Source organism: Tursiops truncatus, chromosome 10, assembly GCF_011762595.2.
Source record: "Tursiops truncatus isolate mTurTru1 chromosome 10, mTurTru1.mat.Y, whole genome shotgun sequence".
In the NCBI taxonomy this organism is placed as follows: domain Eukaryota; kingdom Metazoa; phylum Chordata; class Mammalia; order Artiodactyla; family Delphinidae; genus Tursiops; species Tursiops truncatus.
The window spans coordinates 7219592-7241419 of NC_047043.1; the positions used below are offsets into that span (position 1 = coordinate 7219592).

The 21828-nt window shown below is 37.4% G+C and overlaps 1 protein-coding gene across 1 annotated transcript in view; it reads right to left on the reverse strand.

Annotated features, from left to right (window-relative positions):
- Positions 1–21828, reverse strand: part of LOC101338462 (uncharacterized) — a gene marked incomplete at its 5' end in the record, with an annotated part of 197001 nt that overhangs the window by 172957 nt on the left and 2216 nt on the right. The window contains 3 exons of the mRNA XM_033863641.1: positions 3886–4052; positions 7009–7077; positions 8487–8573. Of these exons, the coding sequence (XP_033719532.1) occupies positions 3886–4052; positions 7009–7077; positions 8487–8573 (323 nt within the window). The remainder of the gene's footprint in view (positions 1–3885; positions 4053–7008; positions 7078–8486; positions 8574–21828) is intronic.

The following is a 21828-nucleotide window of genomic DNA, read 5'->3' on the forward strand; positions in this document are numbered from 1 at the left end:
ACTACACAAGTCATTTTAAAAAGCCCTTAAAGCATGGTTTCTTAACTGAATAAGCTAAATTATGGAATGTTTATATTTAAAATTCAGAGGAAAACCTAGTTACATGTAACTGATTAGGGACAGGTACATCACATACAATACATATTAAGAAATGTCCAGGAAAACACTGCCTCCTGATGCTAAAAAGGAAAATTAAATTATTTTATTTCCAATTCAATGTTTATTTGAAAGACAATGTATTACTGTTTCCTTGGATTTCCTCTGTGATTAAATCTGTTATAACTATGCACTTAATTGATTAGTTTTATTCCTGACTGGATAATTTCTCAGAGCTGAGTCATTTCATAATGTCTTTTCCACAGTTTTCCAATATCAGTGGGATATAAAAAGTCAGCCCAAATATTTCTAAAGTAGCTTTATATACTTAAGCCACTAAATTGCCCTATGGTAACAATAAAAAATAATATTTTATCATTTGCATGACCCTGGAAATGTGATCTTCTAATTGACCCCAAGAGTGTGTGTCCCCTGCAGTCCAACACTGCTCTTTGGTGCTATCCCTCATAATCTCATCATGGCCTGAGGTGCCCTGCTGTCTCAATTGCCTTGTACTAGAAACGTCAACAGTAGCATCCTTCTGACTCGGTTGCAGGACCAGCCTACCTCATGTGGACTGATTAGTGGGGAATAACAAGCAGTCCCATTAGTCACCAGATTTCACAGGCTCCCACCTTCATCATGAGACCTCAGCCAAATGCAAAGTTCTCCTCCAAGTACTTCTGGAGGTCCTCAGTGAGTAACTTACCTAAGCTCACCTAAGAGAGCTTAACCAGGGTGACTTACCTAGGATGACGCTCCCTATTGTTTCAGGTGTGATTGTGGCATTACTGACATCAGTGTCACATCCCGATGACTAAAGGTAGACTCCATGAGTGATTTTCTCATCAGTTTCACATCAGAATCATGGGAGGGAAGTGATGCTGGTCCAGCTGGGCTCTGTGACACACCCGCCCACACCTACACACACACACACACACACACACACACACACACACACACAAGCACACACAATGCTTTTGCAAAGTGAGAAGGCAAATTCTTCATCTCTCTGTGTCTTGTTCTGTTTGGAGAGGAAAAAAGTGGTCCCACAATAGGTGTGCTTGGGGCCCCAAGGTGTCACAGAGTTTACTAAGAGAGTTCTCTCATTCTGCACAATTTTTTTCTTGTTTCTTTTTTTTGTCCCCTCCAAGATGCATATGGAGTGTCAGGATCTCTATGTCTGATGGGATTTCATGTAGTAATCCCTTTAACAGACCAGTCCACATGGTAACCTCTTAGTAAATTCCTTTAATATCTTTTTGTGATCTAGATTCTTTTGTATGCACCACCACAACAAGGCCCTATAATTTGGGGCAAGAAGCAACCAACCCAGTCCTCATATAAATTAATAGGTATAGATAAATAGTTTAAGAGAAGGGATTTACCCAGCAGCACTCACCACATCTGGGATCAGCCCCCATCTCCATTTAAAAGCTTTGACTTTTTCTAAGTGCCAGTTCACCATTACAATAGCAATAAAAAGTAAGAATAGGTAACAGTCTCAACAAGTATATAAAATGACTCATGAGAAAAGGAAAACATTTACTACCAGGCACTTGCACACATCTCATTAATCTCCACCACAACCAGAAGAGGCTCAAATTTTCAGCCCTATTTTACATAGAGGTTCAAGTTCACATAACTATCCAAACCAAGGAGAAGCCACGAGCTCTAATACCAGATCTGAAGCTTTTTCCCACATAGAATGCTGACTTGGGTGTTCAGAGAACTTCCTGACACGGTGAGGCTGAGAACATGATGAGCATTGGCCTGAGAAGGGGCCACAGAATATTTTCTCTCTCTAGTGCCCCGCCGTTTAATGAGCACCTATTTTGTGCTGGATTCTTGACCACTAGCTCATCTCATCCTGCTAACAATGCCCTGAAGCAGATCTCACTTCCACCCATTTACAGATGCAGAAACCAAGCTCAAGGGGCACAGCAGGTGAGCTTTCCACTCCTCAGCTTACCCTTTACAGGATGAGGATATAAAATCCACAAGCTACATATCCTAAAGGAATCCATGCGCTGTTCTTTAAAGCATGATGGTAAATTGAAATACATACAATGGCACCACGTGGTACAAAAAAAAATTAAATAAATGGAAATGTGGAACTGTTAATGGAGCAGAACATACATCTGAAAATAATCGTTTAAAAAGGGTTATATGCAAAGACAGAGCCATGCATTTGTTTTCACCTCAGTGTCTTTTGAGAGCCCTGTCTTGATAAAGATACAAAACATTGTTAAAATAGCCACGACGTGGTGTAATCTTGCTCATGGGATCCTCCACCCTTGCAGCAGCATTTGTTGCCTACTTCTGCAGTAACAAATTATCACAAGCTCTGTGACTTCAAACAACAGAAATTTATGGTTTCACAGTTCTGGTGTGAGAGGTCTGCTGTCCGGGTTGGTTCCTTTGTGAGGCTCTAGGGAACGATCCACTCTGTGCCTCTCTTCTATCTTCTGTGACTGTGGCAGTCCTTGGTGTTCCTTTTCCTACAGATGCATCACTCCACCTCTGCCTCTGTCTTCACGTGGCTTCCGCACTATGTGTGTCTGTGACTCAGATGCTCAAATCCCTCTCTCCTTTCTCTACTAAGGACACTGGTCATTGGATTTAGGGTCCAATCATCTAAAGTCAGGATGATTTCATCTAGAGATCTTTAGTTAAATGACATCTGCAGAGACCCTACTTCCAAATAAGTTCATAGTCACAGCTACCAGGGATTAGGCAGTTTGGGAGGACACAATTCAACCCACTACAGGAGTAGTGCCTATGTTAAGAAAGACTGTACTTGTTAATTAGGGTCATTTACTTAAGAAAGCTCAAAATAGATTTAACCTTAATGTGCCCAAGATATTCAGATATAAGAGGCACAAATGAAAAAAATTAACTCTGTTATGGAATTTTCACACTCCAAATTAGAGAACACCCCCCCCCAAAACAAAACAATTTCCCCACAATTCTGAAGTGGAAAATATTTCCACTTGTGACCTGATATTATAAAAGACATCACTGAGAACAGTCTTCCTCACTTGATAATATACTTTTTTCCTTTTTATCCTAAATCAGCTTACCTTTCACAAAAAACTATACACACACACACACACACACACACACACACACACACACACACACACACACACACGGACCTAGACTTGTGGGATTCTTGTATTTTTATTTAAGATGGATAAGGTGACTACATAGAAAAAATATTTTTCCCCTCTTTGGTAAACCAGAGCATATGATATTACGTTCCACATAAATACAAACTATAGGTGCAGGAAACAAAAAGGATCTCTCTGAAGCCAACACAATCCACAGGCTAAAGATTCCCTTGTTGGAACTAGTTACAACACTGCACAAACTAAGTCCCTTAATGGTGACTTCATAAACATGAGATTATTCACATATTTATATGGTGTTTATGCAAATGGGTCCAAGTCATTTCTTAATTTTATCCAAGTAAGTTTATGCTGGTTTCAGGTTTTACTATAGATACTTTATCATATGCTAGAAATTATCACTCTAACATGAAATTTTAAAAGGTGAAGTGAAACTAAGTGGTGCAAGGGCTAGGACTGATATTGGTAAGACAGTATAAGCTCTGCATGGTAAAATGTATATGCAAACCAAGGGGAAAGTCTCAAAGTCGTGGATCAAGCCAGGAAGGGGTGTGCTGCTAAGTAAAATCAGGAGACGATGTGCAGGACCGACATTTCAACTTGTTATTTTAAAAAGCGAGATTATTTTACATTTCTTGATATAGATTTTAGTGCTGACCTGTTCCAGTGAAGAACTTCCAGGCAGAATTATGTCTTTCCGGGCGTATCTTTCAGTCTCCTTGCTGTAAGCAGAGGTGGCTTCACCGTCCTCTTTGTAGAGTCCAAGAATCTTACCAGAACTCACCAGCTCTTCAGAACCCAAAGTCTCCTCCACGATGCTCTCATCTGTTTACCCCAAAAAGATCACATGAATTCCACTCGCTCTTTGTCACTTTAACATAACGTGTGTCACTAAACACATAGTAATTTAACCACCTTTTTTCTTACATGGGATCAAGTTTCATTTTTTCATCATCAACAATTTAGCGAACTATTTATGCTTAATGTGCTGGGAAATCAGTAAAGCCCGGGTTTTAAGATTAAAAACTAACTACCTGCCAACAAACTTTGTCCATCCTGCCATATTCCCAAAGTGAGCAGCGTACAGCTGTGCTTTAATGTCTTTTTCCCTCTTACCAAATACATCTTGAAGTGTAGATACTGTGCTTTTCCGTGCATTGGTATTACATGCTGTTTACTTCAACATCTTACCATGTACTTGCTGTTTTGCTGAAACCAGCTTGGGAGATGAATGGTTTTAGGAGAAGCCAGAGCTCTTGGGTTCATTTCCCGAGTTAGGATCCCCGAGAACAGTTCCTGAGCTCTGTACACACAGAGGGACTTTATTTGGCCTGCCTTGTTTATTTGCATAGAAATGCCAGCACTTATATAAATGGTAGTGTACTTCACTTCTCTCTCTAGCATCTGAAATCAGTATCATTTACAAAATGTATCTACTCACCTAGCTAGATGCATGCTGTAAATATAAAGTAATCCTCTCTCTTCCAGTCTCTAAAAAAATACTGGCAGGTAAAATATGGAATTTTCCATGCCTTCAATGTTAGGATTTTAACAAGAACCTTGACATTTTTAACCAATGGAAGAGAGCCTCTTTTGTGGAGGGAAATGCAGGGTGCAATATACAGAGAACTGCTGGTCTTCCTTCTTTGCTCACTGTACACTGTATTGCCTTGTATACGTCTTTAAACTTTCTAAGTCTCGGTTATATCCTCCTCTATGAAATACATGGTGAAGTTCCTGACTATTCTGTAAATGCCATAACACTCTTGTGAGCTCATAAGTGACACTGGAAGACCTATTAGATGCTACCTGTAAATGCTACCTGTGCAAACTGGTGGTTTCAAGGGCTCCAAGCTGCAACGAGTTGTCATATGGAAGGGACATGTTAGGTACACAAGTGCCTTACTCAATGTCTAGCTCACACAAAAAAGGTATTCAGTGTATATTTGCTGACTCAGACATTATACTAAAAATATAGAGGCCTGACTGATTTAAAATAACCATTTGTGATGCTTAAGTTTATATATCAGCTTGGCTGGCAATGGTGTCCAGTTATTTGGTTAAAAACCATCTAGATGTTGCCATGAAGGTAATATTGTGATTATCATTTAAATCAGTAGACTTCAAGAAAAGCAGATTACTCTTCATAATGTGGGTGGGCCTCATCCAATCAGTTGAAAACCTTAAGAGCAAAGACTGTTTCCCCAAACAGAAGGAATTTGGTCTCAAGACTGCAACAGAGAAAATCCAGTCTGAGTTCTTGGCCTACTGGCTTGCCCTGTGACCTTCAGTCTCAAGAGTGCAACATTAACGCTTACCTGAGTTTCCATCCTGTTGCCCTGCAAAATTCAGCTCCTTCCTGAACTTCATATTACTCTTCCCTGAATCAGCCTGCCAGTCTGCCCTAAGGACTTCAGAGTTGCCAGCTCCCACAAAGATGAGAACCAAATTTTAAAACAGATCTCTCTCTCTTTCTGTTGGTTTTATTGGATTCTGCTTCTCTGGAGAATCCTGCCTAATACATCACCTGAATTAGGATCCATCAGAATGAGGGCTCAAGCTGGCTTGAGAAACAAATTTGCTTCGTTCATAAAGACAAAAAGAAATAAAAAATTGGCTACACAAACTAATAGCAAAGAACTAAAGGGGTGGTGAATCTGGGTGGAAATAAAATTTTTAGGGGGTACTATTCTGTCAATGGGGATCAAAAATGAGACCTAACCTTTAGGGCTGCTATGATGTTTAAATAAGTCAATATTTACCTTATTTAGAACAGTGCTTAGGACTGTGCCAGGTACCCAGTAGGCACTCAAGAAATGCTTAATTAATATTTTTATCATCAGCATCAATCGTCAGTATCTTCATCATTCTATGTATGTGCTTATCATCTCTGCTGATGTAATAATTAATAATTTAATCCCCATAATTACACCATTGTGGCAGGTATTATATGTCCATTTGGCAGAAATAGCAAGGAAAGGTTAAGAAATTGGCCCAAGGTCACATAGCAAATGGTGAAGTCTAAGCATAAATTCAATAGAAATAATAACCATAACTATTAGAAGACAACTATAATCAGTGCCTTCTCCTCATAAGTACCATAAGGAGTTATTTGAATAAGTGAAAAAAAATGATTGAGGAAAACTAAACACATACTGAGAAAAAAACTTAATAGAATTATTCCTTGTGAATTTGAAATCACGTATATACAGAAACTTGCACTTAATGTTTTGGTAAAAACTCCAGTGTGGTTCTGGCCTGAATTTATATGTATTAAACTAAGAATTTGAAATTTAGGTTTTAAAGGATTACCTTTAAGTTCCTAGATTAATACACATAAGAATTTCTTACCTAAGGAGCCTAACATTCACAAGTATGAATTCTCATGCTAAGACTGAAAACACTATACTATTTGTCTTTTTTCACCTCAAAGAATTTGTTTACAACCTAAGAAACAGTCTTTAAAAAGAATGGCATATAGCCTCATAAACTAGCGAATCCAAACATACCATATGACATGGTAGGATCCTCCAATAGCAAGTCTGTTAAATCATTTTTGCTGTTTAGGATTATAAATTCTATGTAATTATAGGAAATTGGGCCATAATTAATTCCTCCCCCCAACGTTAGCTGTATTAAATATTTGCAGCCATCAAAACTTTACATAGGTCATCAATTAATGGTTATAGTTAGAAAAACCAGGCTAGCATTTGCATGAAACCATCTCAATTAATGTACGACTAATGTTAATATAAAAGACTGGAAATAATTGGTCTCTTACCTTGGGATCCTCCTTGCCCATTCTCATGAAAGAGCTCTGTTAATCGATCATAGAGAATTCTATTATCAACTTGTAGGGGTGCTAAAAGAACATATTTATGATAACTTTCTCATCAGTTAGTTTATAGACATGCAATGTAATTACAAAGAAATTATTGATCATCATGGTTATTTAGTTATTTTATAGGTCATAGACTCAAATTCTGTTCAATATGCTGTCTTGCTCTAAAAAAAGCAAACAAAAAAACCCTTTTGTATATCAGTGATAATTGGAACAATGATTTTAAAATGCATGTTGCAGGGCACTTGTAATGTGATACTTCTCCACTAAAAAGGATCTCATATTCAATGGATTATGACATCTATGACACAAGAATCATTTCAGAATAAGCCATTATAGTTTCTCAAATCATAGAATATATAAGCATCTGATCAAAATGAATGACTGTTTTGCACTAGCTACTCTCTATATATATCTTTTACTACAGAAACAACAAATTTAGGTGTTCTTAGATTCTTTTATATGTGCCACTGCAATATAATAGCGACTGTAAGAACTACTGTACTCTTTTACAAGGGTAAAGCAACAAGGTCATGTCACTACCAAAAAAATAATAATAATAATCGTAAGAACATGGTTCTAGAAAAGGGTTTAAAGGGTCATTATGTGGATGTCCTACCATTGGATAGAGCCGAATATAAATTATGCCAAGTTGGATGACCACTCCAGTCATACAATTAGAACACAGATACAAACACACATACCTCAAACATGTTCTCATCCCATACATACATCAGACATGTTCCTCCCATGGAGAGGCTGATACAATGTCTGGAGCCCCATGGTGAAATATGATCTTCTGGGTTGCAAATGACTCTAAGTAATATTTGTCACTGTCACTACCTCAATAACCTCTGTAAACCCTAGAGTGCTTTGTAAGCTACCAAATATGCATGGTGGTAGGCCCACAAGGAGCAATTTTAAATTGTTATCTTACAACCACACCTAGAATCGACATTAGAGAAGAGGAAACCATCGTATCACTGCACCTCTGTGGTTCAGAACTTAGATGGTGGTTCCATGTCTTCAATGAAAGAATTCAATAGTCTCTGGGTATGGAAATCTCACATGCTGGATGAATTTTATTGAAGAATGCTCATTTTAAACTTGAAGAGCTGAGATGGCATTTGTAAAGTGATAATGCTCCTCGTATGCATAACACAGGCCTCAGAATGGCAGCAAACTGCTTAGAGCAGCATCAAATGAAAGCCAAGTCCTGCTTCTCTATCTGACCAGCTTCCTGTCCTTGATCAAAAATTATCTTCGCTGCCTGTCATGTTGTTAGTGGTTAAAACTTACCATTTAAATTGTAAGCTGCAAAATCTAAATGGAACTGCATGTGTGATCTTTGTCACCTCATTTTCATGAATGGAAAAGAATATTCTGACACAAAAATTACATACTTAATTCTTGCTCACCCTCTCCGCTGACCTCCATCCCATACTGCCTTGGGTATATTTCCTCATCCGTCAGTGGGTCAAAGTAATTTCTGCTGTATTCATTTCCTGTGGAAAGTACATGAAGTAAGGGTCAGTGATTATTAGAAGCACATGAACCAAAATGTTAATTCTGAAATCGACACCAGCACAGAAGGGCCATTTTAGCTACTTTATAAGCTTAATTTTTTACAAGTCTTCCAGGCTTCCCTTTTTTTGTAATTATCATCTTGCAAAAGGTCAGAAAAGGTAATTCAAGAAACAAGTTCATGCTATCTGTCTGTTGCTAAAAAAATTAATGGGGAAATTTTCAAATGTAGACTTTAGAAGAATAATTTGAAATTTTAATCAAATTGTTTCTAGGATATACTCAAGAAATGGACACTACTGGATTATAATGATGTTTAGAGTTCACTGATGACTCTATTTACCCACTTGTATATAATTCACAAAGTATATCATGTCATTGTGTCCAGAATTCCAGTCAACTTAATAACATCGTAATTATGAGAAACTATAGCAAAATTTCCACAATTGCTAGCTGAGTAAAAAGAAAGGAGAAAGAGAGAGGGAGGAGGGAGGGATGAAGGAATAAAAGAAAGAAGAAAGGGAGGGAGGGAGGAAGGGAAGGAGGGAGGGAGGGAAGGAAGGAAGGAAAGTATAAGGGGCCTGTTCACAGGTCTCTTTTGTTATGTCAACTTAAGTAACATGAAGGAAAGGTACAAAGGATTTAGCCAGAAAATTTTATCCAAGACATCAACAATCTCAACGACACAAACCCAAAATTCTCACTTCGCATTTCCCACTTACTTTTGTCCTTATGTCGATAACAAAACTGTAGCATCAAATATGACTTTGTAATAGAGAAAAAAGATCTGTTATCAATTTTCCAAATCTAGTTTCATACTTCCTGCAGACTGAAATGTATAGCAGTCTGTTGCTAGTAATTTGCATTCGGTAAAATGTCACCTACTCTGACGATAACTCAAGTTGCCTCAAACATTGCAAAAGAAATAAAGCTTCGTCAACTGAAAACAACAATAATTTTGAAAGTATTGCCCACAGGGAAGGCTTAATATTGTACATACCAAGTATACTGTGATATCCCATAATATATTCGTTTTAAGATCAAAAATAATCCCAACAGCAGCTCCAAGACTAAATGGAATTTTGATACAAACCTAGGCTTAAAATTTGTATTTCTGGACCGGCACATTTCTGCTGTCAGTCTCTGTTCTATCAATGTAGTAAGAACTGAAAATCTGCTTTCCCTTGAGATCTCAATAAAGAAAAAATAAATGTTTCATTTTTGTTACTTTATCTGTCAACAACTACTAGGCCGATATGAATCTTGGCAGTGTGTAATCAAAGTCTTATGTACTGCAATAACACAGTAATTCTACCCCCTTCACAGTAATTGTTGTTTTTTTCCCCTTTAACACAAAGCACTGTGATACTCTTAAGTATACCCTTTCATATGCTGGCAAAATAATTCACCTTTACTAAAGCAAAAATAGTGGTGTATTCCTTATTACATTGCCATGGCAGCATCAGTCAACTATTGGTGCCCATATCCTGGAAACTCCTCCGATCCAATACAAAACTCCAATCCTCTGTCTACTGAAATGACTTATTAATAAACAATGGCAAGTGAATCAAGTCCTTGGAGAATAAACAAAGTTAAGTCATTTTTAACCACAGGTCTGGAGAAGCTGATTTGGCTTGTAGGTTCTCAGACCATTTTCATCCCTGTTGTCAGTTGAGAAATGAGGGTCTTGCCCAGCTGAGTGAGAGGAGGCCTGCACACCGGGAGCCTTCCAGACGCTACCTCCCCTCAGGGCTTGAGGCTTCCCCACTCAGCTGGAAGATGGGCCCCTTCAAGGTCTCCATACGGTTTCAAAATCTATGCAAAGTGTGCCTTCTACATTCAGTGTGGGTTGAGACACACATGTAAGTTATAAACGCCACTCCTGGAGTGATTTATTTTCTACTTTGCATTCTCGGATATGGCAAATAGCATTTTACAAGTAAAGAATTATAAGGGATCTTGAGCAAAGAGGCAATCCACTGATTCTCTTTAAAAATCCTCAAATTCTATAACATTATGTATTTAGAGGATTCATATATTTTTACAATGTATTTGTATTTTATACTACATTTTACAGTTCCTTGTGTATCGTTTTACATATGCATTATTATACTTGCTGTCGTCTGTCTCTTACTCTAAAATACAAGCTCCATGAGGGTAAAAACATAATCTCTGTGCCTAGAATTGTGCCTGGCACACAGAGGTACTCATACTATTATCTGAATTCATTCGTTAGATAAACCTTTTTTGGAAACTTTTTGTAATACCCAAATCCTTCCATGGTCTAGATGTTGTTTCTTGATTAAAATGAGCCAAAACTTATCACCTTTTTATCACACTATTCCTCTTGTCCTTTCTGTTCCCCATCCCCTCTCTCTTTTCCTTCAAGACCCCCTTTCCTTTGTTGTTTCATTGAGTCCTTCTAGGAACCAAACACTATGTCTGGATTTTAAGAACAAACAGAAAACAGTGGCTCTGCCTTCAGAGCACAGTGCACTGACAGGACAGGGAAGCTAATGTTCAATCCAGTGTGATTTAATATTGTGTAAGGGACAGAGGTCTGTTTGAGTGTGTGGTAGGAGCATCTAGCCTATACTGGGGATTTCCTGGAGAAATGTATCAACTGAAGTAAGTTTAAAATGTGATTAGGAATTAGCCATATCAGAAATAAAGGGGCAAGGAATTTTTATTGGAAGGAGAGGCATAGGCAAAGGAAAAAAGACACAAAAGCATAAAGACATGGGAAGCATGTTTTGTTAGTGGATGCTCCCCAATTATTCTCTGCCTCCCAAAGTTACAGTATAATAAAGTAAGTAATGGAATCCAAACTTCCTCAGTGGTCCCAGAGTTGAGTTTTTAACTGATGTTTTTGCTCAAATTATTATTAAGTCGTACAGGGTCACTTTATGCGGATATGATGTTTCAGATCCACTCAATTATTTAAGGTGTATTTACTGAGTGCTTATTATGTGAATAGATCAGCAAAACAAACATTCAAAAATCCCTCTCCTCACAGAGCTTACATTCTGTGAGTGGAAGAATAAAAGCAAACAAATATGTATATTTTACAGTTTATGAGATGGTACTACATGACGTGGGGGAAAAAAGGAGCCAGATAAAGATGATTTGGCATCCCAGGGAGGGGTGGGGCTGCATCTCTCGCATATACCTTTGTTTCAAACTAGGAATGACATGCAGGATTAAATCACGATGTTCTCAGCACTACTGAGATAGTGAAGTGGTAATGTAATATTTATAATTTATTATTTATAACATTACTATTTTGCCAATTTCTTGCTATAACATAAATCAGCTTATGAATCAAATAAGAACCTACTATTATTAAATATTAAAATAATTCTTCCTTTCTATTGTTGTATCTTGACTTGATGGGCCAATAACCTGAATATAGTAGGCAGAGTTTAAGATGGGAAAGCACGTGGAACCTATGAGCAGTTTGGAAACTACAGACTTCATCTTAACAATAGTTCCTTTGCTTGTGTTTCGTTGGATAGGTCAAGATTTAATTAAGTGAGATGGTTTTAGGAGAGGGTATATATTACCAGAAGGTAGGTTACTAATAGGATAAATTCCTAAAAGTGCCCTAATCATTCAGAATATGCTTTTGGATATATCTAAAATCATCTCACAGGAAAATTAACAGACCCACTGAGAAATTCAAAGTAGGGCATTTAGCAACATACATACAACAGGTTTTAATATGGCCGACATTTAACTGCCTGTTACATTCAGATGAATAATCTGACAATTGCATATATACATATATCTATGGTTCTACATTGAAGCAATTGGGCATGATACATAAATTAATAAATCAGTAAATTGGTCTTTATACTCTCAATACTCTACTTTTGTTTCTAACTTCCTAGAATTAGCTGTTCAATGTTTAGAATCAGCCTCAGTTAGTGCATTTCTTGGGCTATTTTTACTGACTGGGGGAGGAAGGCGCATGTACTTGCCTCTGCCCTTCCACAGATATCAGGTTTTCCTACCCTTTAACTCAGAGCAGCATGGAATGTAATCAGGGCTTTTACTTAAATTACACCGTACGTGAACTTTGGTCAGGAAATCCTCCAGTGTGCACCCATGCAGTTCCTTGGGGGCTATAATAGTGAGAATGAAATTGCCCACCAGAGGAAGGTTAGTGTGAATCATGGGAAGCATCTTTACTCAACGAGGCAACCACTTCCTTTCAAATCAGCCCCATTAGCTCCGGAGAGAGAAGCTCTGAATGCCTCTATCCATTTTTGGATTGGTTTATTGGTTCCATTCTTGTCCTCTTCCTGTGACTCCACCTGCTTCAACTCAGCTTTTTATCACCAATCATCATGTTTTTTATAATATTCTGTAAGTTAAATAAACAAAAGGCCTGCATGTAAACTAAATAACTAAACAAGTTACATTCTACAATTACAGCCGTGCATGAAAATTTTACAAACTAGGATATTCTCCTGAACATTATTCCTTTTAAAGGCATGAAGCCTAGAGATCTATAATTAAATTTGATTCCCATGAACTTTATAAATAAATTTGGGAAAACTTTCTGCTTTCCCCACTTTGAAAATCTAATACCAAGGTCTCAGGCTTAAATGTTCAGGCACTTTATATATGTGTATGAAACAGAAATGTGGAAATCAAGAGGTTGTAATAAAAGGCAAGTTAGTGGGAACTATGTCAAACTCAAACATGCTCTATCTTACTAAATCCACTCAAATACTATTTTTATAAGATTGATTTACAAACATTTTTTAAATTAATGGCAACAAAAGATACAAGGCTACTTTTTAATATGACAATTACCTTAAACCAAAATTTATTATACTAAGTATCAAAACAAAACTACAACAAAACCCAAACAAACCAAAAAAAAAACCTAATGATGGAAACTCAAACTATGACTTAGATGTCCACTATCAATATTATAACCCAATATTCTCTTAGAAATCTTAGTCAAAGCAATTAGAACAGAAATAAGGGGGAACATGAGCTAAAAGTATTGAAAATAATTATATTTTGTGTAAATATTATTTGAAGGCAATGTTTCCATACCATGAATGCATGAGAGATTTGATTGAAAAGCCTTTAGAACAAAGACAATAATTTGCAAAGTATTTGAATAATACCCCGAAAACAACCAGATAATCTTTAAGAATCATTAATTTTTGTAAATACCTATAATAGCCACTTAGGAGATATAGTGATTAAATAGAAAACCAACACCCATCATAAAGCTCCAGATAACTCTCAAAATTAATTTATTTCTGTTAGATTTTCATAGGAATCCCTAGGTAGTCATCAAGAGTATTCATCTTACCCAGAAACTCAAACTGAAAGGCATGAGATTTAACCACAGAGTTAAAAACAGCAAATGGATACCAGTTCCGTTTTCTTCTTTATAGAAAGGCTAACCTGTGAAAATGGCTCCACTGCTCACACTATATTCAAAAACTGGTGCTCTGTTGGACAAATTAGCTTTCTCCACTGCTTATTCTTACTTCTTTTCCAAATCTTGTGGGTATTTGAGATATCAGTGATTTGAAAACCTAAATAGGGTAATAGTCGAAGTTTGCTAACAAGTACTAATTAATTGAGCCATATTCTTTCTTCCCCTAAGGCCCTCCCTCATGGTAAATTACCAGGCATTTTAACTTTCAAACCACTGGAGTGCTGTGGAGTGCATAATTGCTGCAGGGCTCATCTGACGCACCCCAAGGCATTAATGCATCATGTGTTCCTCCGGACCTTAAATCCTTGGAGTTAAAGCGGGTCCCTAAGCACCTAACTTCTAAACAGGAAGATCTTTCCATTACTTAAGTAATAATGATAATTCAAAGGTTAAGTATAAATATATTGTTTTTTATGCATATTTAAAAGTCCTACAAAAGCAATACCAAAGTAGGTGTGTTTTTTTCTTTCTAGTTGAAGCCAGGCACCATTGTCCTACTTGTCCACAAATTTATGTATACAGTTTAGAATACTGCCTTTCAATTAGGAAGGACCTGATATTAGACATCAGTCACCCCCTAATATTTCTGATTGTGCCCTCATTCATTTAATAACTATGTCTTCCCCCCTGCATCTATGATTACTTATACTCATGTATTGTACTTAAGGGTTCATTCAGGTAGTAATATTTTCAGCACACTGTAGCACACTTCAGTATGAAAGCAATCAATATATTGGATTATTAGATTTAGTTTAAACAATATTGATTAATAATACTTTCTCTTTAAAAATCTGGTAACTTATAGACAACTAAACTCTATCTCATAAAGCAAAGGGTTCAGGTCTTCCCATGGGTCTTTTTTTATAAGGTTTTTGGTCAATCAATCTGATGAGGAAAATCTTATTTTCTATTAAATCTCTTTAATAGAAAACAAAAAATATTTGAAAGAAACTCTAAATGGAATTTTTTGGAGATTAAGGACTAACGAACGTATGCTAAAAACATGTATAAGGTCATGAAAAGCTTATGTAAGATCATAAGAAACTTTTCTAGTAAAATTGTTCTTAAAATGGAAATGCAACTATTGAACTCCAGTCAACGTGGTGGCCTTGTAAACTTTGAAATTATGCAGAATTTCATTGATATAGTGCAACTTATTCTGGAAGCAAAAAAAAAAAATCTTTTAGAAAATTTCACCCACCTAGAAGGGTGGGATAGGCAGGGTGGGAGGGAGACGCAAGAGGGAGGGGATATGGGGATATAAGTATATGTATAGCTGATTCACTTTGTTATACAGCAGAAACTAACACAACAATGTAAAGCAATTACACTCCAATAAAGATGTGAAAAGAAATGAAAATTTCACCAAATATTTAGGAGGCATAGGTAAACAATTTAGTAACCTGTCCAACTGCTGAGAGACTGATTGCATCACTAATGTATCAGAAAACAAGTCTTTCTCTCAGTTCTTTTACTGTGTAGCTGTTTATATTAGGAGACTCATTGGACTTCTGTAATATCAGCTATATGATCTCTACTTCTAGCATTTCTATGATTCTAAGATTCTTAACCACACTTTTTACCACTATACAGATTCCTGTGCTCACATTTTTATTTTGAAGGTACATAAATTTTACTGGCACATAAACAAATCCAGTGGTTTCAATGTATGAATCTATCATCAATGAACTGGAATCATAAAGTAGTATCTCTGAATATTAAAATAATTCTTATAAAAATTCTTTCCCCAACCAACGACTTATGACAGATTTTATGACACATTATTTTACAAAGAGTCATACATTGGGGGTTTCACAAAAATTTGAAGAGAAGATAGAAAAATGACTGCGCTCGGGACTTCCCTGGTGGTCCGGTGGGTAAGACCCCGTGCTCCCAATGCAGGGGGCCCGGGTTCAATCCCTGGTTGGGGAACTGGATCCCGCATGCATGCCGCAACTAAGAAGCCCACATGCTGCAACGAAGATCCCACATGCCGCAACTAACACCCAGGGCAGCCTAAATAAATAAATAAATAAATATTAAAAAAAAAAAAAGAAAGAAAAATGACTGCGCTTAACAGCTGGTAAACTGTTACCCATGGTTTCAATTTTAGCATTAACAGAAACAGGAAAAGACAACATCAATAGACATTCTGCTGATTTCCTGGGCAAATCTGCGTGATTACCTGGAGGTGGGCAGTTCCTTCTGAGAAGAAAACTAATTAAACTTTTCTTATGCTGTTGAAATTCCCAAAACTCAAATATTTGATTAAAATGCTCCTTTCCCAATGGGACAAATATTATTCTAGAACTCTGGTACTCCATTTGGGAAAAAAAAAAGGAGGGGGTGGGGTAGGACAGTAAACTTAAATTGATTTGTATAAACTGACCAAATATTTCACCCATCTTGTATCTACATAAAATATTTCTGTAGGAAGGACGCTTTCCTGAGTGTATATTTTTAGGCTTCCAAGTCAATGAAAGAGGTTCAAATCACTTAGGAGCCAAACGGTATCTTAAAACACAAATCCAGGTCAGTTCATAAACCTAAAGCAAATGATTTTCCTATATATTTCTTTTTCTTAATAATATTTGAAATGTCCCAAATCAAAAAATATTTTTAAGTGTACTATATATTTCATATAACACCCTTTTTCCATCTTAAGGGGCAAATGAGAACAATATAAACGGTTTTATACAATATCACTACTGAAATAATCTAGGCTATGTGCACTAGGGGGAAAAACAATTCTCTGACAATTTGAATTATGCACTTAACATGTACCCTTACATGTCATTTTTATTATAAATTTTTGTGCCTGTGTATTTCTAATGGCCACACCAATCTGAAGACAGATTTAGGGTCACGATTACAACCCTAATTTAGGATTTCTCTAGCTCAGGCACAACTATTACGATCTCCTACCCTTAATTCAAACCACCCCTCATTTCTTTGGAGAGAATCTAAGTCCTTTGATCACAGACGCTGAAACTCATTCCTCTCAGCTTCTTTTGGAACATCTGCCATTTTCTTTCTCTAAGGCTGAGGCTTCCGCTTTGCTGCCTGCTGTCAAGGTTTCTACACTGTGGTCTTCAGACCACATCCATCATGAAATCAGTGGCGGCACCTCCACCCCACAGAGCAGCAGGGAAAGCACTTCCTGTCAATCCCACAGCTGCTGCTGGGGCCACCTCAGGTGACCACTGTCACTTCCAATACTGATTCCTGCTGGTACCCATTATAGGTTATCCCAAGTTCTATCCAACATCTTCTCAGGTTCTGATCAAACCTTGAACTCATGCCTCTGTCCATCCCACGTTCCATTGGCCATGCCAACTGGAGGGATACACGTCATCTCTACCTACATGGCTTCCCTCCATGTCACACAGGTTAGCAGGTAGAGCTCCTAGGTCCCCAGCAACTGACAGAGATCCCAGTTTTTATTCCAAACCCCTCTCCCCAAGACCCAGGAATAAATGCCTGAGGATTAAACCATGGGACAATATGATTGGCAAACACTAGACTGTACTCAAAACTAGTTTTCTTCTCTGGCCCTGAGTCTTTGAATGAGATCAAGATCGTGTGTCTGTCTCTTTCCTTAGAATTAGTCCTTTGCCAGGAACATTCTTAGTCTTTTTTCAAAATGGAAATGCAACAAATGAACCAGTCAGACTGCAGGTAAAGAGAGCTTAGCAAAGTTTAAATTGAATATGGAATTTCACTGCATCAGTGTAACTTATTCTGATGGCCAGGAAGTATTTTTGTAAATGTCACCCAATATTTAAAGGGAACTAGATTTAAAAAAAAAAAAAAAAATTTCTGTGCAGCTGCTAAAATACTGACCACATCACTGAAGCATCAGAAAACCTGAATTTTTATAGGTTTTTTTCACTAAAAAGTTATGTTCATTTTAGGCCACTTTAAACCACAAATCCTCAGACATGCTCAGTCCTAGGCTGAACACAGTTTAATCAACTAAACTGAGATCACAGTTATGTTCATATGGTACACACACACACACACACACATTTTTTCCTGATTTACCCATACTTCTAGAGTCATTCAATCTGAGAAATGTTATTTATGAAATTGATGTAAAAATCTTGAATGAGAAAACATTGCTTTTTTGAGAGTGCCTGTTTAATCTGGATTAATCAACTAAAATCTCAAGAGTTGCCCTCAGTGTGACTTTGCTGGTGTAACATGCTTCATGACACAGAGAACGACCATGTCTGTTGTGTTCACTTTTGCATCTCCTGTATCTAACACAGTGCTTGGGAAATAGATGTTTAAGCAATATGTTTTCAGTAAATGAGGAAGAGGAAATGGAGACATACATAAAGTATTTTGGGATTATATATATATATATATATAACTCCTAAGCAAAATATTGTATAAATTTTATATCCAACTAATCACACATATACCACTTCCATTTTTTAATTGTACTGATGTTATGAACAATAGGATATGATCAGGAAATAGTCCAAGACTGAGGAACTGTACGGAACATTTATCAGATGTGTGTCTGGTTGATTTGTTTTGCTGTCGTGCATCCATTTCCCCTCCCTAATAGCATCACAATTTCCTAGTTCCCAGTGTGTATAGTCTTGATGGTTCAGTAACTCCAGATTCCTGTCTCCAATGACAGAAGCCAGGAAGAGCTGACAGAACCTACTTCCCCTACCTGTGACAAAGCCAAGGAGCTGGCAAGTGGCCTAAGCGTGGTCAATCAAATGCTCTCCCCTAGGATTTTGGGTGAGGGAAGCAAGGATGGAAAGAACACTTGAAATAACCTCTGAAAATTAGAGATTAAAAGGAAACAACTTCCCAAGTGCAGTTAAATCACTCACCATCATTTGAACTGTTTTACTATGCACTTCCATAATTATTTATTTCTTCTTATCTAAAGCCTTTCCATGGCTCCTTCTCACATCTGTCCCACATTTCATTTTACTGTCATTTAGAATTCAGTCATTCACTACTTTTAGTGCCACTATGTTATATATTCAGATTATGAAATACACCCTTTCGACCTACCCAGCCCTCAAGCCCTTGTTATGTTTAGAACCTAAGTCAATTCCTCTGTCTTTTGAAATTCTAATTAGTTGTCGGTTCTCTGTTGCTCTCCCTTTTCAAGTGCTATAATTCTGAATTTCCCTTCCTCATCAGGCTAATCATCATCAGGCCAGGCCATGGCTGGCAGTGAGCGAAGTGGATGAGCTGGGGTCAGAGAAGCAGTCTGAGTTCCGGGCAAGATGGAGCAGAGGACGTGTGGCCAAAAATCATCACAGGTAAGTTATTCCTCCTGAAATTTACAAAACAGGGGATTGAATGCTTTTGCTAAGCGTCTACCTACAAATTAAAGGCAATAGGAATGGAAAGAAGGTCTTGAGCAGAGCCTAGGCGACTTTCTTTAGAAGGGAAGAGCAGAGGCAGAGCGTGTGGAAGAGACCTGGCGGGGAAGCAGGAAGGACTGAGACTTTCATTGTGTTTTTTCTCATTCACACCTTGTAAAAATGACTGATACCAAGGTACAGTGTCAGCCCTGTAGCACACTGCCATTTCTCTGGGGAACCTTTAGACAAACAAGCTTCTAAGAATGCTTTAACGCTGGAGTGTTCGGGAGGGATCTGAGGGTACCCTCCAAGTGATCTTAAAATCAGACCACTCAGTAGTTCCTTATTTTGCTTGTTCCTAAAGATCAGTGTGTATTCATTTCAATCACATTTTTCCTCTACTAAGGGGCTCAATCCATCACAAATTTGAAGTCTTTTTATTCCAAAGTTTGTTGTCAGAAAATCCCTCTCCTAGACATTTCCTTCATAATTTAAATCGCTATCTATCCAACGATTTTACATTTCTATGAAATAATTTGGGTAAGTAAAGTAGCATTGGTATTCTGCCATTACTTACCATTACTTTTTTTTTTAAAGCATCTAAAAGGTAGGAGTGTATTGGATACTTACTTATAGGATGAAAAAGGTGGAAATGTGTTTGATATTTACTTATAGGATGAGAATTTGTGCTCATTGTAATAATATTGTGGGGAAAAATGTAGTTACTCTATGTTACTTAAGTCGTCACATTGGCAGATGATATAAATGTTCTTTTTTATTGTATTAGCAAGAAACATTGTGTTCTACAATACCTAACAGTTTCTAAATTCAGGGATTTCAAATATTATTCCTTGTTCACAGACCATAAAATTGCACATCTCATTTGCAGTTGAATTTTTTTTTGAGGCTCTCCCAAAGGCAGGTGAGCAGGGTGGGTTTAGGTAGAGATTCATCAAATAATTTTTTTAATGTTGATTATGTTCCAGAATGGAGGTGGTATAACCCCTACCTATGCCATGTCTGGCTGGTTTTGTCAGGATAATAAATCATTCCTGGCTTTTCCATCTAAAGCCCCTTCCACTCTGATCTACTTTTGAGTTATAAAATGTTCTCGCTCCCCATTTACTAATTTCTGGTTCATAGGAGAATTTATTCAATCCATCTCCAGGAATACTTTTTATATCCAGACTTTAATTTATATCACAGAAATAATGTTAAAAATGACTAGTACAATTGAGACAGTGTTGGAACTATCATATTGTAGGTCAATATTAGTTATGCAGCATTTTGGAGGCTGGGAAGTTACGGTCCTCTAAGAGTTCCTCAAATTCTCCCATGCAAACTTGAGTGGCTGGACTTCCAGGTCTCATTGTCTGTAACTGCACTGCTCACTACCATAGCCACCAGCCACATACGCCTATGGTACACTGGAAATGAGGCGAACTCACATTAAGACTTCCTGCCAGTATAAATACACACAGATTTCAAAGACTTCATACCAAAAAAAGTTAAATATTGCTTTAAATTTTTACTTTGATTATAAGTTGAAATAATATTTGTAGATATTGATTGATATAAAATGTATTATTAAAGTTCATTCACTTGTTTCTTTTTAATTTTATTAATGTGTGCTCCTGGAAATTGTTTGTGTCCACAGCTCACATTATATTTCTACTGGATAGCACTTGCCTATAATTACTTTCACCCTAACACTTACCCCAGATGTCACCCTTTCCACAGCCCTCATCTTACCCTCTCTCGCCAACACCTCTCTTCCACCAACTATAATTATTCTCCATGACTCACTTTATTGAGCTTCTAACAGCTGAGCCATCAAGTGGTACTCCACCTCTGAATATCCATTTACAAACTTAAAATTCAAGGTTTTCACACGGGCTCTTGGGCCCACAGAGAGTAAGAATTCCTCTTGATGAAATCTGAACACCTCTGCTGAATAGAAATTTATAAAGAAGGCCTGCTCCAGCCTCCACTTGGACAAGGGGGACACATCCTTCTCCTCGGGACCCCACTGCATGAAACATCCTAGTTCCATAAGAAAAACTTGGTTCCACCAAGGGAACCAAAGATCTAAAAAATGCCCTTTGGCTGATGACATCAGAAGTTTATCTTCAGAGTCTGTAGTTGAAGAAGATGCCAGATGAAGTTTCCCTTCATGTTCCTTACTGTTCACCATCCTTGCCAGCATTTTCTTTGCCAGACTAGGAGGTTGCTCATCTTGACTGTCTGACTCAACTCTAGACTCTCCCTTCTGAATATGTCAGCAACCTCTCTAGCCCTTATCCTGATATGCCCTCCCCCTAACCAGTAACATCTCCCATAAAAAAAGAGAGCAGGTCTACAGGAGGGGGTGAGGCATGTAAGCTACAGAGTCAAGCATGGCTTGGTTTAAATCCCTTATTCTACCATGTA